General features: G+C 35.4%; 2 protein-coding genes across 2 annotated transcripts in view; both read right to left on the bottom strand.

Annotated features, from left to right (window-relative positions):
• Positions 1 to 1,428: 1,428 nt before the first annotated feature.
• Positions 1,429 to 1,998, bottom strand: LOC112019825 (protein ROH1D). The gene has a single exon (XM_024052368.2). The coding sequence runs from the start codon at positions 1,996 to 1,998 to the stop codon at positions 1,429 to 1,431; it is 570 nt and encodes a 189-aa protein (XP_023908136.2).
• Positions 1,999 to 9,045: 7,047 nt separating this feature from the next.
• Positions 9,046 to 14,182, bottom strand: part of LOC112019788 (uncharacterized) — a 5,717-nt gene continuing 580 nt past the window's right edge. The window contains exons 3-6 of the mRNA XM_065774273.1: positions 14,026 to 14,068; positions 10,670 to 10,735; positions 10,161 to 10,238; positions 9,046 to 9,547 (exon numbers count right to left, since the gene is read on the bottom strand). Coding sequence (XP_065630345.1) covers positions 9,443 to 9,547; positions 10,161 to 10,238; positions 10,670 to 10,735; positions 14,026 to 14,068 — 292 coding nt within the window. The 3' untranslated portion in view covers positions 9,046 to 9,442. The remainder of the gene's footprint in view (positions 9,548 to 10,160; positions 10,239 to 10,669; positions 10,736 to 14,025; positions 14,069 to 14,182) is intronic.

The following is a 14,182-nucleotide window of genomic DNA, read 5'->3' as shown; positions in this document are numbered from 1 at the left end:
ACCATGTTTTAAATATCAAGAATCGGTCTCCGAGGCACAACAAGGACATGCAAACTTACCCTTCGTACTCCAACCCAACACATCTGCGTATGCAAGAAAATCATATACGGTCCACATCAATGCCGCACACAATTGGAATACATTTTTTGAAGATGCATAAAATGCTTCTACTCCAACATCTCATAATTCCCTCAGTTCTTTTACTAAGGGCTGCAAGTACACATTTATCACAATCCCTAGCGATGTAGGACCAAGAATAAGTAGTGATAGAATCAAGGATGACCGTTTCATGCACAGCCAAGGTGGGAGATTGTAAGAGACTAGCATGATAGGCCAAGTGCTGTGAGTAGTACTCATAATTCCGAAGGGCTTGAACCCATCCGCAGCTAATCCAAGTCTGACATTACGAGGCTCAGACGAGAACTGTAAATGCATGTTGTCAAACATTTTCCATGCATCTGAGTCAACAGGATGCCGCATTACCCTATCCTCTATATGACCATTAACATGTCATTTCATAGAACTAGCCAGGTCGAGTGACAAAAATAGTCTCTGCAATCTTGGCTTTAAGGGGAACCACCCTAGGATCTTTGCAACTTTCTTCTTTCCCTTACTGGGTGAGGCATTATTACTTGTAATAGATGCCTCATTCGTTTTCCACCTCGAAACTTTGCAATAAGGACACGCCTCGAGGTTAACATTCTCCTTCCAAAATAGCATACAATCATTGGGACAAGCATGGATCTTCTCATAATCCAAACCCAAATCTCGGACTATCTTCTTAGCCTCATAATGGTCCTTTGGCAACTTAGCATTCTAAGGAAGCATATCCATTAGGACTTGAAGCAACATAGTAAATGACTTGTTCATCCAACCACAAAGAGTCTTCAACTGGAACAGCACAACGATGGTTGAGAATATGCTAAATTTCGTACAATAAACATATAAAGGTTTGTCCATATCATCTATCATTTTGTAAAACTTTTGTGCACCATCATTCAGACCTTTAGCCAGTTGTTGCACAGTTTCAACTTCTCCCATTGGTTTGGCTGCCATTTAATGTGAGGGGCACAAATCATGCAACATCCCAAGGAAGTCACCATAGTGTTCATAGGAGTCTTGCACATGACTACTCCCACATTCAGGGGCCGTTGGCGTAGCCACTGATTCCCCATGAAATTTCCAATATGTGTAACTTCCAAGCATCCCGTTACTCCACAGATGGGCCTGTGCCACCCCGGGTGATACTAAATCCAAGTTCACACATTTGGTACAAGGACACAAGATCTTTCCACCGCGTGCATTCTTAGATGCAAAATGTGTGATATGTAAAGTTTTTTAAAGCCTCACTTATTGTAACTATAGTTGTATTTTTAAACAAATAAGACAGTCAAAATAAGGTTATCCAAACATAATCTCAATGATCATTTACCAATTCTTTAAGTAAATGTAAAATGTATAAGAAGAAGCAGCAGCGGCGAAGTTGTTCCTTCCAAAAGAGCGATTCCTAATTGCATTAGCATTGGATTGAGATTGAGATTCCTTATGATCATCCAGCATTGCAATTACAATGGACAAATCAATGAGAGCTTTCTTGGCGCGGCGGAAATGGGCCTCACCCAGATTTAAATTTGGATTTGGATTTAGAGCGCAGAGAACAATGTGAACAAGGTTGTGGCATTGACGGATGTGTTGAATCCCGTCTCGGATAGCGTTACATAGATCAAGAGCCTTGACGGTACGGTCGAAATAGTCGGAAAGCAAGCGATCCATAGGAGGCTTAGACAGCATAGATGTGTGTTTGAATAGAATAAGGCGGAAGTTTTCTTGGCAGGAAAGGAAGGCGTCGAGAAGCTTCCGGAGCCAGGCCAGAGAGAGCAAGTCGTCATCATCCGACTCCGACGAACACAAATCGGCGAAACGCTCAGTTACTTGTTTCTGAAACCCTTCCAGCTCCTCCTCCTCCACCTCCACCTCTTCCATGGAAATGGAATGCATTATCTCCGACTGTGACTGTTGAGTGTGAGGAGAGGCTTTTATTCAGGGTCTTTTTTTGGACCGAGTTTTTTGGTTAGTTGTACTTGGAACAAGGAAAAAGGAGAGATTACTTCAACGACAACGACGAAGACAACGACAACGACAACTACCGAAAATAATATTAGAATTTGATTAGGGAGCTTAACATTCATTATTACTACTAATTCATAACAAGTAATAATTCTCTCTTTTACACGCTTCCCCTTCGCTCTAACTTCAATGCTCTGCGCTTCCACCCATGCACTGTGATGTTTAAATCAACCCCAACTTTTTTAGTTCTTTTTCCTTTCTCTCTTTTTACTTTTTTACGAGGAGAAGCGCTTTCATTTATAATATTTTTATAATAAATTTTACATAATAAATTGTTATTATTTTTAATTTGAAGTTATTATAAAAATTTTCACTAGTATCAATAACAAACAAACACTTAAGATTTGTTAAAAATATATTGTGTCCAGAGTTTTTTTTTTTTTTTTATATAGAATTTTATTATAATAAGTTTAAACACTAATATGTCACCAATTACAAAGAAACAATTTTTCTTTTTAAATTAATAAAGATATGTTCAATTATGACTAATCATATTCATTACTATATTCCTTCTCAAAAAAAAAAAAATATTCATTACTATATTAATAAATAAGTTTTATATAGTAAAACTTTTTAATACCTTTCATTGATAAAGAATAGACTCTATGCCATGGATGGGTCTAAATGGTAGGACACATGGGAGAATGTGATCGGCGGAGAAGTAGAATTTCTTCTAGTTATTTATTTTTTTACTACTTTTATTGCATACCTGAAAGGTATAAGGCGTGGGTAGGTCTTCTTTTACTTTTTTGGTAGAAACGTGGGTAGGTCTTCATTCAACGGGGCGTTCATATCATACATACATGGGATAACATATTCGAGAATGAGAAGGGACTTGTTCTACTCTCTGTCTCTCCTTATTATCACAACTGCTACCTCCGGCATTTTCTATGATGAAAAAAACCAAAATTTCTCTCTAAATTAATTTTGAGAAAAACTCTATAAACTTCTCTTATATCTTTTTATTAAATGTGAAATTTGAAAATCTAACTATTTAATTATATATTTTTTAGATTCTTAATATGCATGCCAAATTTGATTCATATCAGATAATATTTATTATTTGATCAATAAACTTATTTTTAATAAATAATTTTAGACCATAAAAACTTGAAATGTAATAACCATTTACACAACAACAAAAAAACCAAAACCCTCATTCACCAAAATGCCCACCATCATATACCAAGGAACGTGTCAATTTTTTTTTTTTTTTGGTAAACCGGAATATTAAATTAAGTTAAGGCGGATTACAAAGTCTTGGGTAGACAACACCCGAATAGTCAGCTAAAAGCTGGTATAAAATAGATGAAGGGGGGTGGGGGTGAACAACAAAAAAAGTAGATAGAGACTCCTTCTTTAGCCAAAATGTCTGCACAATGGATCCCTTCTCGGTGGGTATGCTTGACCTGGACGTAGGAACGTGTCAATTTGGGCAGCGTCTACACTCACCCTCAAACCTTTCAACTGTCTTGAACATCTTAAAAGGGACTACACCGATTGGTTAATGGAATATATACACTAAAAAAAAAAAAACAGATGTGAATTCAAATTTAAAATATACACATATATTATAATACCTCCAAAGAGTTAAAGAATATCTGTTCCGGTGAAGAATATGACGACGACAGAATAGTTTTTGCGCATGCATATAATAATTTGGATGCAATGGTCCAACTCTACAAATACTTTTTTTTTTTTAAGAAAACTACAAATAATTTAACCTTTGATTATCTCATCGATTGTTTTTTCCCTGTGCATTCAATCCATACGTCAATATCTTTTTTAAAGAGGAGAAATACGTTTACATAGCTAAATATCCCCTCTTAAAAAAAAACATAAGTGTACCAACCTATTGAATTATAACAATATTCATTGTTGTGATATTAAAAAATTGAGAATTCGATCAAACATATATCCTTAATAGATTTTTTCTAAGTTTAAATTGCAAGAAATTCGGATGGGCTAGGTTTGTTGACCGATAAAGTTCAGGTGAGTTGCCAAGCTCATGAGTTTGGGTTGGGATGTTGATAATTGCTTAAAATTATAATATTTTCTTAGTTTTGCTAGGCATTATCGTATTTATTTTGTGTTTATTCCTACATTTACATCTAAATATAAGAGTTTGCAAGCTCTCTAAAATATATTCTTTACGCATATTTTCTCTTGTAATCATCTAGACATTAATAAGCTAAGAGACTCCAAAAGTTAATACCAATTGAAAAATAGTTTTTGAAGCATTTAACAAGTTAAAGATGTGCAACATATTTTTTTAGCCATCTTGGAGAGAACCAAAGTTTACAGCCCTTAAAAGAAGTTGTATATAGGAGATTGTTTTTGCCATTTAATGTGACATAAATGGGATGAGAAAGTTCGTTTTGGGGCATTTAAAAATTTCAAATGCAAAAACATGCTAAAAAATATATGAAATTAGCACAAACAATTAAGTGGGAAACACCTGGTCAATGGTGTTAACCTAGGGTGAACGTGGCATACTCGTGACAAATTTGACATGGTAGTGTGTTGTTGTAGCAAGTATGTTGATGTGGCAAATGACGAGGTGTTGAAGAGGTAGAGTTGACGTGGGAGGGAGGTACTTAGCGTGCGCTTGTTTCAACTTTTAGGAGCTGAAACGCACATTTCTGTAAAAGGTTGAGCAACTTGTGCATTTGGTTTAGTCCAAAACGCAACTTTTTGAAAAAAAGTTGCATTTGGGCCAAGGCTGAGAATGCGCAAAATTTATGGAGCTCTGGAGGTCCATAAAATAAAAAGTCCATGGATGTTCCAACTATCCGTTGGGCTCTTCCTTCAATTACCAAATTACCCTTGAGATAAAAAGTCCTCAGTTCTCATGTCTGAAGCTCACTCTCACGCCTCTCATCTCTTCTCTCTGCTCTTCCCTCTCCGTAGTAAGTCTCTCTGCTCTGTCATCCGTTGAATCTTTTTCCTCTTCTTCTTCTTTCTTTCGTCTTCTTCAACACGCACTGATCTGTATTTTTTTTTTTTTTTTTTCTGTCTAATCTGATCTGAGAAATACATTTTGAAGGTACATATTTGATCAACAAAATACCAAGCAACACTGATCTGAATTTTTTTTTTTTTTTTTTACCGAGTGTGGGAAAAAAAATTTCAGATCTTGCATGCTTTGTTCTTGCTAATGATCTATTTGTTCTCTTGCCGGGTACTGAAAAAATTTGTGGGTACATGCTTTTTTTACCAAGTGTTTGATTTGTTTTCTCGGCAACCCAGAAGAGAGTTATTGTTATAGACTAATGGGTATTGTTCCTTTACTTGTTTAGTTATTTGTTTTTGTTTATTGGAATTTAGAGTGGTTTGAATCTTGCTATGAATGGTTTGTAGACTTGTAGCTCATAATTCTAATAGAAAAAAGACAAAAGTTTGGGTTTGGGGTCTAAAAATCAGAGAAAAAAAAATATGTAGTTGTTGTCAGGGTGATCATGGGGTTTTTATTAATAGTGATCTAATTGAATTAAAAACATTGAGATTTGTTTTTGGAACTGACGATTGAAAGGTAACAAGGAATGTAGTGTTTGATTTAATCTTCAATTGGGTTTTGTGCAACTTAGTGTACTCTTCAGTATCTCTATATCACACTTATGACCCTTTTAAGATTTTCCCATCATATAATCTTTGTATATATAGTTTAAAAGGGAAGACCTAGGGGCTCAAATATATATGAATGGATTGTTGCTTCTAATCATTCTACACCTTGTTTCGATGTTGCCTAGAAAAATAATACACACACACACACACACACACACACACATATATATATATATATATATATAATTTTAAATTTTATAGTTGTAGGAGCCTTGTAGGCCAGTTGTGGATTGATTTGAATGAATATTTTTTTTCCATGTTTGACTAAATAGCATTAGAAATGTTATCCAGTCTTATGTTTCAAGTAGATGCTGCCTTAAATTTTCATGGAAGTAATCTGTCAGGAAATTGATGTGCTGACACTAACAGGTGGTGGTTTAACTTTTTATTTTAGTATTTCAAACTCCAAATGTTCGTGAATTATTGATTTTATTATGTGTTATAACTTCATATAGTAGTTTTTGGTAAATCATTTGGACTGTAGGGTGAATGGAATGCCATAACCATTCGTGCTGGGCTTCTTTTGAGGTTATGTTCTATTACTTCATCTCGTTGCTGATGCTGTCCACCTCTATAAAAGAACGTCATTGAGAGAGAGAGCTTTCATGAATTTGTATAAGTTGATTTGTGAGATAGTTAAATGAGGAGCATTTGGTTTAGAACATTGTAGAGGAAAAACAGTCATGGATGGAAGAGAGTGAGAGTTGTACATAATGTGGTTGATATGGTTGTGAAGGCAAGTTCAAAAGGGCAGTTTAAGCATTGGTTGAGCTGAATTGAACATATATCTCTCGTTGAGAATGAAGTGGAGCACCCCTATCCACAAATGGGGTGCAAAGGGGCCCCCAAAGAGGTACTAGTAATGCACCTCATGGGCCATTGGTGGAGATTTGTTAATTCTAGTGCGTAAGATAAATAGTTTGGGTTTTTATTTGAGATTTTTTTGGTGTGGAAAAAAAAAGCTAATTCATTGTAAAAGAGATAATGCTTTGTTCCTTGTCCATCATGGAATTTGAGGTTTTTATTTTTTTTTATTTTTTTTTTAAGTTGGCCGCATTGCACTTGGATATATGTATGATGTTTTTCGAACCATGTTAAGGTCAATGACAATATTGTTACCCTATTTGATTTCATTGAGGGAATTGTAGTATAACAGACTTTTAATGGCCCGAATAAAGTTTTTATCCTAATTATTAGTTATTACGTTTGCTTGTTTAATATTATGAGTCACAAACAAAGACCCAGCCCATTAGGATACTAAATGTGAAGAACTATAAGTTGAATAGATATTTATGAAAAATTACATCATCAAAGAACAATCAGTAATTGTACAGTTAAATTATTGGAATATTATGACACTAAAAAAGAAAAATTGTCCAAACATTATTAAAATAATACCAATAATATATATTTATTATTATTATTATAATTATTATTATTTTTTAGTAAGTATATGAAGTAGTTGATTTATATATGAAATAAACTCATATAAAAAAAATAAAAAAAGTATGAAATAAACTCTCTTATATATACATTGTCCTTTTTGGTAATTTGCCCCTCAAACTGCCACTTTTATAAGTGCTAGCCAAACACTCAACTTTTTCAAAAAGCACTTTTTAACAGTTTTTACCAAACACTCAACTTTTTGAAAATGCACTTTTTTATTATGCACTTTTACAAAAAGCTGAACCAAACTTACCCTAAATAGTAAATACCAAATACCAATATTGTGTGCTTAGGGTTAACATGATAGTCTATAATGATGCCACGAATCACTTGGCATGGTGCTTAGTATGTAGTGGCACGTGAGAGACATGTGGGAGGTACAATTAATGTGATTTTTATTAGGCAGCAAGGTACAAATCAGCCAAAACTCTTTTAATATTGCACTGATGCAATTGCTTTTAATGACTAAGATTGATAGTTGAAAAAAGCAATTTTCAATCTCCACCATTGAGTAAAAAAAGTTAAGAACAACTTTATGAGAAGTAAAAAGTAAAAGTTTAAAAAGTAAAAAATAAAAAAAAATTTGTGAAACAAATAAGGAAAATTGCACCGGATCCTAATCCAAAGAATGTCATATCCCAATAACTCCATTATTATTAGTTTATTATGTTTTCATATATGATAGATAACGACATTCAAATTGCAATTGTGGTACAGGATTTTAATTTTCTGAATGCAAGACCTCAAGTGGTAGTCCTAAAATTTAGCCCAAAAAAAAAAAAAACCTCTCTCCCCTGTAGGAGTTCCTTCTCTCTCAACATGAAGTGAGCCTTTTCTCCCGTATGCCCCAAAGCCTACGGGTCCTTCCCTCTCACTTTTCCTATTTCCCTTCTAAATACCTCATTACTAATTTATCACATGATATGGAGCAAACCATCGTTGACAGCCTAAAAAACTTACAGCTTACCAAAGAAGAAGAGGAAGATATTTTCATATCATCCGACAGTACGCCAGACTTGCTGGAAGAATGTGCGCTGAGCTTGTTTGGGAGATTGCTGGTAGATTGCCAACAAAATCAGCAAGCCCTCAAGAATACTCTGAGATCGGCGTGGAAGATGGGTTGACCTTAGAATAGTTGAGGTTGGAAATAATGCCTTGCAATTCAAATTTAGTTCAATGTATCAACTAGAGTGGGTTGAGAGAAGTGAGCCATAGAATTTCGAAAATAATCTCCTACTCTTATGCCAATGGAGAAAGGGTTTATCAACAGCCAATTTGGTCTTCACCCATGCACCATTTTGGGTCCAAGTTTGGGGCTTACCATTCGAGCACATGACAGAAGAAGCTTGACGTGATATTGGTGGCAAGATTGGAAGAGTTATTGAAGTGGACAAACGGTCATGGCAAGCAGACTAAGCTAAGTTTATGCGAGTAAGGGTAGACTTACCCATTGAGAAACCACAAAGAAGGGGGGATATATTACAAATATGGATAGAGAAAGACGTTGGGTATCCTTTAAATATGAGAGATTACCTACGTTCCGTTTCACCTGTGGAAGAATTGGACATGATGAAAAGCATTGTTGTATGGTGACTGAGAAGCAACCTCTGGATCGTCAATACGGAGAGTGGATGAGGGCAAACCGCCATTAATAGCATTGTTGGGAGAGGGAGGGTGTTGATGAATAAGAACATAAATGACACCATTAATAGCACGGGTATAAACAAACCACCATTAGAAGACTGGTTTTTGCGTGTGTTGGGGCCTTGGAAGCTCAGAAGATAAGCATGTGCCACATGAAAGTTAAACAGGGGAAAAACTCTATAGACTAAAACAAGAAACCCATAGTTTCTCCAGACACAAATAGATTTCTGCTGATTGGACCATCATGAAAACTGAAGGCAAAAAACTGGCGTAGTTATATGAGCCATTAATTTAATTTTACAATTTTGACATTTCAATTGTCAGTTCTATAGTAATCATAAGAAAGAGATGAATATCCAACCTAACTGCAGAAACCACATTGCTAGATCAGAGCTCATTTTGCCTTGCAGTGTGGTGGAAAAGCTTGACAAGTACGTCTGTTTGTGTGTCAAAATCAAAATTGCCAAATAGATATACACCATATAATATAATGTCGCTTGGACTATGGATTATCTAAAAAAACAGCTTAACTGGAGCACAGGTGACTGCTTGCAGACATGATGTGGGACCCATGTAACACTGACACATGTATAAAGACTATCTACTCCGGATAACCGTTGACGATTTCACTCTCTTTAGCCACAATATCAGCTACAAAAATGCTACCTGAGTCACACCATCCGCCCAAAACATCCCTTTTGGGGCACTGCAACATGGGTTAAATGTCACAGTTTGAGTTGACACCAGCATTTTTCTTGCATTATGACAGTAAGCTACACTTATATTGACTACAAGGGAAACTTAATTTGATCCAGACCAACAAAGTTAATAGATCCAATCTAGTAAAAGGTTGATTCTTGTTAACTTTGGTCAGGCAGAGAAATAAGTGCAGAGTATCACAATACTACATGCCCATCCCTTAAAGAAAAAAGCATTGTGTATGTGAGTAGATTTCTTTGTAACACAGACATTCAATTTCAAAATATTGGTTGATATATACTTTCATGTCAAATCTCATAGTAGGGGAAAATAACACAGTAAACACATGAACGTCAGGAATGAGAACCAATCAACCACTTTAAAGATGGCTTTGGTTCTATTCCTCAGATCTGTTCATTCAATTTTCAATGGAGATGATTCTAAAAAATAAAAAATCAATGGAGATCAAATGTGGACATAATCTGCTCAACAAGATAATTTAAACTAAGTTGCATGCATATGGTCAAACCTTTAGAAAGATGCAAGAATGATATTTAGTTAGTTATCATAACATACATGAACACGTGTGAGCCAGCACAGAGAATTTCAGAACCAAGTACCTTGCAAAACCCAAGCCAGTTTGAGTCTCCTCTATATGAAAATACCTTCTTGTTTTCTTTCCACTGTCCACAAAAAACCTGTAAAAATACATTTGTTATTTTGTCATGAGATTGGGTGCAAATCAGTAAGACATGAGCTAATAAGTTACTTGACCAGTTTTCTACTTAAAGATGTTCCACATGGTAAAAAGGAACCAAAAATCAATCATTCATACACTTGCAAATTTTTTTTAATAAAAAATAAAATAAAACAAACCATATCACGCTTCCTTTATAAATTTGAGTTCAAAGCAATTTCTGTTATCAAAAAACATGAGAACACAACCAGTCTATACTATATAAACAGGCAATTCTCTTAATTAGATGGAATTATAGGTAGGGTGATCAAAAGAACAAAACAACTACTTGATGTAATAAGAAGCAAAGTTCATCCCAAGTTGAAAGTATCAAACAAAAGGAGCAATGAAGAGAAAAATGATTTCAGCTCTGGTATCTTTGAAACCATTTACCTCATAGTCAACCCCTTGTATATAGATATGGTCAGGGTCAATTGATGAAAAAGCAAGCCCAGTTATCTGCAGTAACAATGAGAAGAAAAGTTATTTCTAGCTGCAACATCCACTCCCAGAAAACATGAAAATCTGTGGAACTTATGTAGGTTGATCCAAAAACAGTAGAAATTTACTTAAGCTTGGCAAGAACAACAGGTGTGAACTGTTTGCATGCCTATTCTAAATTTCTTACAGTTCATCCATATATGTGAACCAACTAGCAAAAAGCTTGGCCAACCCCCCTCTCCCTCCCCCCAACACCCCCCCCAATCTCCCTCTCCAGTCTCCACCCCGAGAAATAATGACAGCTCCAAAAAAATAATAGCAACAAAGGTGAGTTTGCATGATCACACATAAATTGGCAATGGGAGGTTGTAAGAGAATCTGCAGTTAAGAAACTGATATTTGACACTCATCTTTCAGGGAGTAAATGAGTAAGTTTCAAACCAAATCAGATAACGCTCCAAGCTTTCACCAAAAAGATTTATAAAGGAATGACCTTAATGAGCCTCTGAATCTTATTTAAGAATCAAAACATTCCTGATTCTCAAACGTACTCATTTTCAATCCATATAAAAAAATGAGGTACCATAAAGGCTTAGGTACATAAATTAAACATTGGGTTGGGGTGGTTGGGCAAGGTAGGATCTGTGAAACCTTTGGATTCAATTTCTATATGTTGTACATTTCATCAAAGATTAATGCACAACTAGAGGGGAGATGTTGGAAAGTATAATTGAAGACCAAATCTAGAGACATGGATTGCCAGAAAATATAATAGGATTGATTAAAAAAGCAAGGGATTGATTGCTAGAGAAATATGGGATTTACGTAATCAATAAGCAATTCAAATTCAAATTATTATTGATTTTTATGTGTAATCTCCATTATAAATATGTATTTCATTGTAATTATTATCAAGAAAAAGTGAATGGAAAAATTAGCTCTTTAGGCTCCCCCGTGGATGTAGACCATAAGGCCAAAAACAAACTCGCATGTCTTTTTCTCTTCTCTCTCTTTCTCTATCACTCTATCACAAATTTCTACAAACAACAATAAGGGCAATCCAACAAAAGGGTTTGAGTATTAAACACCAGATATAAATACAAAAGGACCTAAAGTAAAGACAAACCAACAAATTTCATAGCAAATACAGACATACCCGATCATAAAAGCATGTTGCACAGACACTGACACGGTAAAGTATGGGTACGGGGACACGGGGGGCGGGGGTGTATGCATTTCTGAAAAATTGGGTAGACACGTCTGGCGGCTATTAATATATTAAATAATATTTATTTTAGGTATTTTTAACTATTTTTGACATATTTTATTTATTTTAAGTTTTAAAATTAGTAAAACCTATCAATCAATTTTTCAGTACTAAGTTTACCTAGAAAGTTTCAATTTAATAAATAAATAAAAATTATATCACAGCAATAATACATAACCAAACAAATTATTTTACCTAATGATATTTCAACTAAATAAATACTAAATAGATAAATTGCTCACAGCCAGCAAGCAAGTCACAACAAATAAAATAAGTCACTACAAATGCTAAGCTAAACAACAAAACAAACAAATAAACCAAAAAAAAGGTCACAACTACAAACGCTAAACAACAGGTCACAACAAAAGTAAAAAGCAAGAGAGAAAACCAAAACTCTTATTAGAAAAAAAAAAAAAAAAGAGAACCCAAACACAGAAAACCAAAAAAAAAAAAAAAAAAAAAAAAAAAAAAAAAAAAAAAAAAAGAAAGAAGAGAAAACCTAGGTCAAGCGCCAGACTTAGGGACAGAGGGTGCGAGGGAGATAGAGACTAACCAGTGTAGCTTCAGTGACATTGACGTCGGAGGGGCTTCGTTGGTCGCCAATCTACGTTGGAGGGAAATGCGAGAGGGCAAACCAAGAGGGAAACATGAGAGGGAGGCTGAGAGAGTGAGAGAGAGGCTGAGAGAGTGAGAGAGAGGCTGAAGGCTTTTAGTTTGATCGATGGTCGGTAATGGTCCAGGTGTAAAAATCAAGATTTTTTTCACGCTATCCCATGTCTGGGACATACCTGGCATGTCACTACTGTGTCGCGAACATGCCTGGGACGTACCCAGAATAAATTTTTTTTTTTAAATCTCCTGGCACGCACTGGTTACTCTGTTTAGGCGTGTCTTACCAATACCCGTGTCTGACATGTGTCCGACATGGGTACTGGGCCAAATTTGGTGTGTCCGTTCAACATAGATAAAACATTCTCAATTCACAACCCCAAGAAAACAAGAAATAAAAAATACATTTTTTTATGAGACCATGCAAAGCATTGTGTCTTTGTACCCAGTTAAACCCTGGACCCATGTAATGTGTCCACATCACACAGAAAAAAGAGGACAAGTAGTAATCTCATGCCATGCCTCCAGGGGAGGAAAGAGAACCTGATTTATGGATCAGTTGGGTTGTTATGGTCCAGCAGCTAGTATAGTAGTTCTGCCAAGCCGCCATGCTAAAGGGAATGGTAATGTTGTGTTATCATGTCAATCTATGTGGCAATTACATCAGAATTGTGGCAATCTATGTGTCAATCTAAAGGGATGATCATGTCAATTACATCAGAATTGTGGCAAGCTCTCCTGAAGCAAGTCAATCTATGGAAAGAAGCCACCTATGATGGCAACAAGACCCTAATCCACACTGGGACAAGACTTGGTGCCAGTTCAAGCACTCTGACGGATCTAGACGATGGGATGGAAAGGAGGGGGATTTGAGTTGGAGAGATAGAATTTTCCAAATTTTGAATTTAACAGAAGAGTAATGGCAGGGAAAATTTGCTGATTATTGATCACTCAAGGGGGCAATACTCGAATTTGTACTATAGGGGGAGATTGAACTAAACCCAATAGTTTTTTTTTTTTTTTGGGAAGAGGTGGGGAGGTAGAGGTGGGGGGGTCAATTTACCCAAAGTGAAAAATCCAATGAAGTATTCACAGCTTTGATCTATGCCATATTTTGATTTGTAACTTAAAATAATTTTTATCATTGATAACACAACAGTTTTTTTAGAATTAATGGAGGGAAACATCTTGCATAATCAAGTAAGCTTCTCCCAAATATGGCTCCACAGAATAGATGGAGTAAAAATAAATTTTAAAAAAATAAAATAAATAAAATCATAGAATTGTTCTTGATTCCAATCAAAAGCATTAACTAAAAATCCTCATCATATCTTTCAAAAAGTTCTACAAGTTTGCTCATTAATTTTGTGGAAAGGGTCCAAACAATATGATAAAGACAGGGAAGAACAAGCCATTTAATATATTGACTGACCTCATATTTTGAGCAGTGCACCCATCTTGATAATGCTGACCATCTACAAGCAAGATGTGAAAGATATCAGATTCACATTCTATGGAAGGTGAAAAACTTCAGCATTACAATTTTCTGTTATCCATCTTCTGGGCAACCAATGAGCATAGGTGAAAGT

The sequence above is a fragment of the Quercus suber genome, unplaced genomic scaffold (genome assembly GCF_002906115.3).
Source record: "Quercus suber isolate HL8 unplaced genomic scaffold, Cork oak 2.0 scaffold_89, whole genome shotgun sequence".
In the NCBI taxonomy this organism is placed as follows: Eukaryota; Viridiplantae; Streptophyta; class Magnoliopsida; order Fagales; family Fagaceae; genus Quercus; species Quercus suber.
Note: the sequence above shows the minus strand (reverse complement) of the source record. Positions and strands in the feature narration are given on the sequence as shown.

What these genes read in the sequence shown, in the direction of transcription:
- LOC112019825 (XM_024052368.2), bottom strand. Translation starts at nt 1,998, where the DNA reads ATGCATTCCATTTCCATGGAAGAGGTGGAGGTGGAGGAGGAGGAGCTG.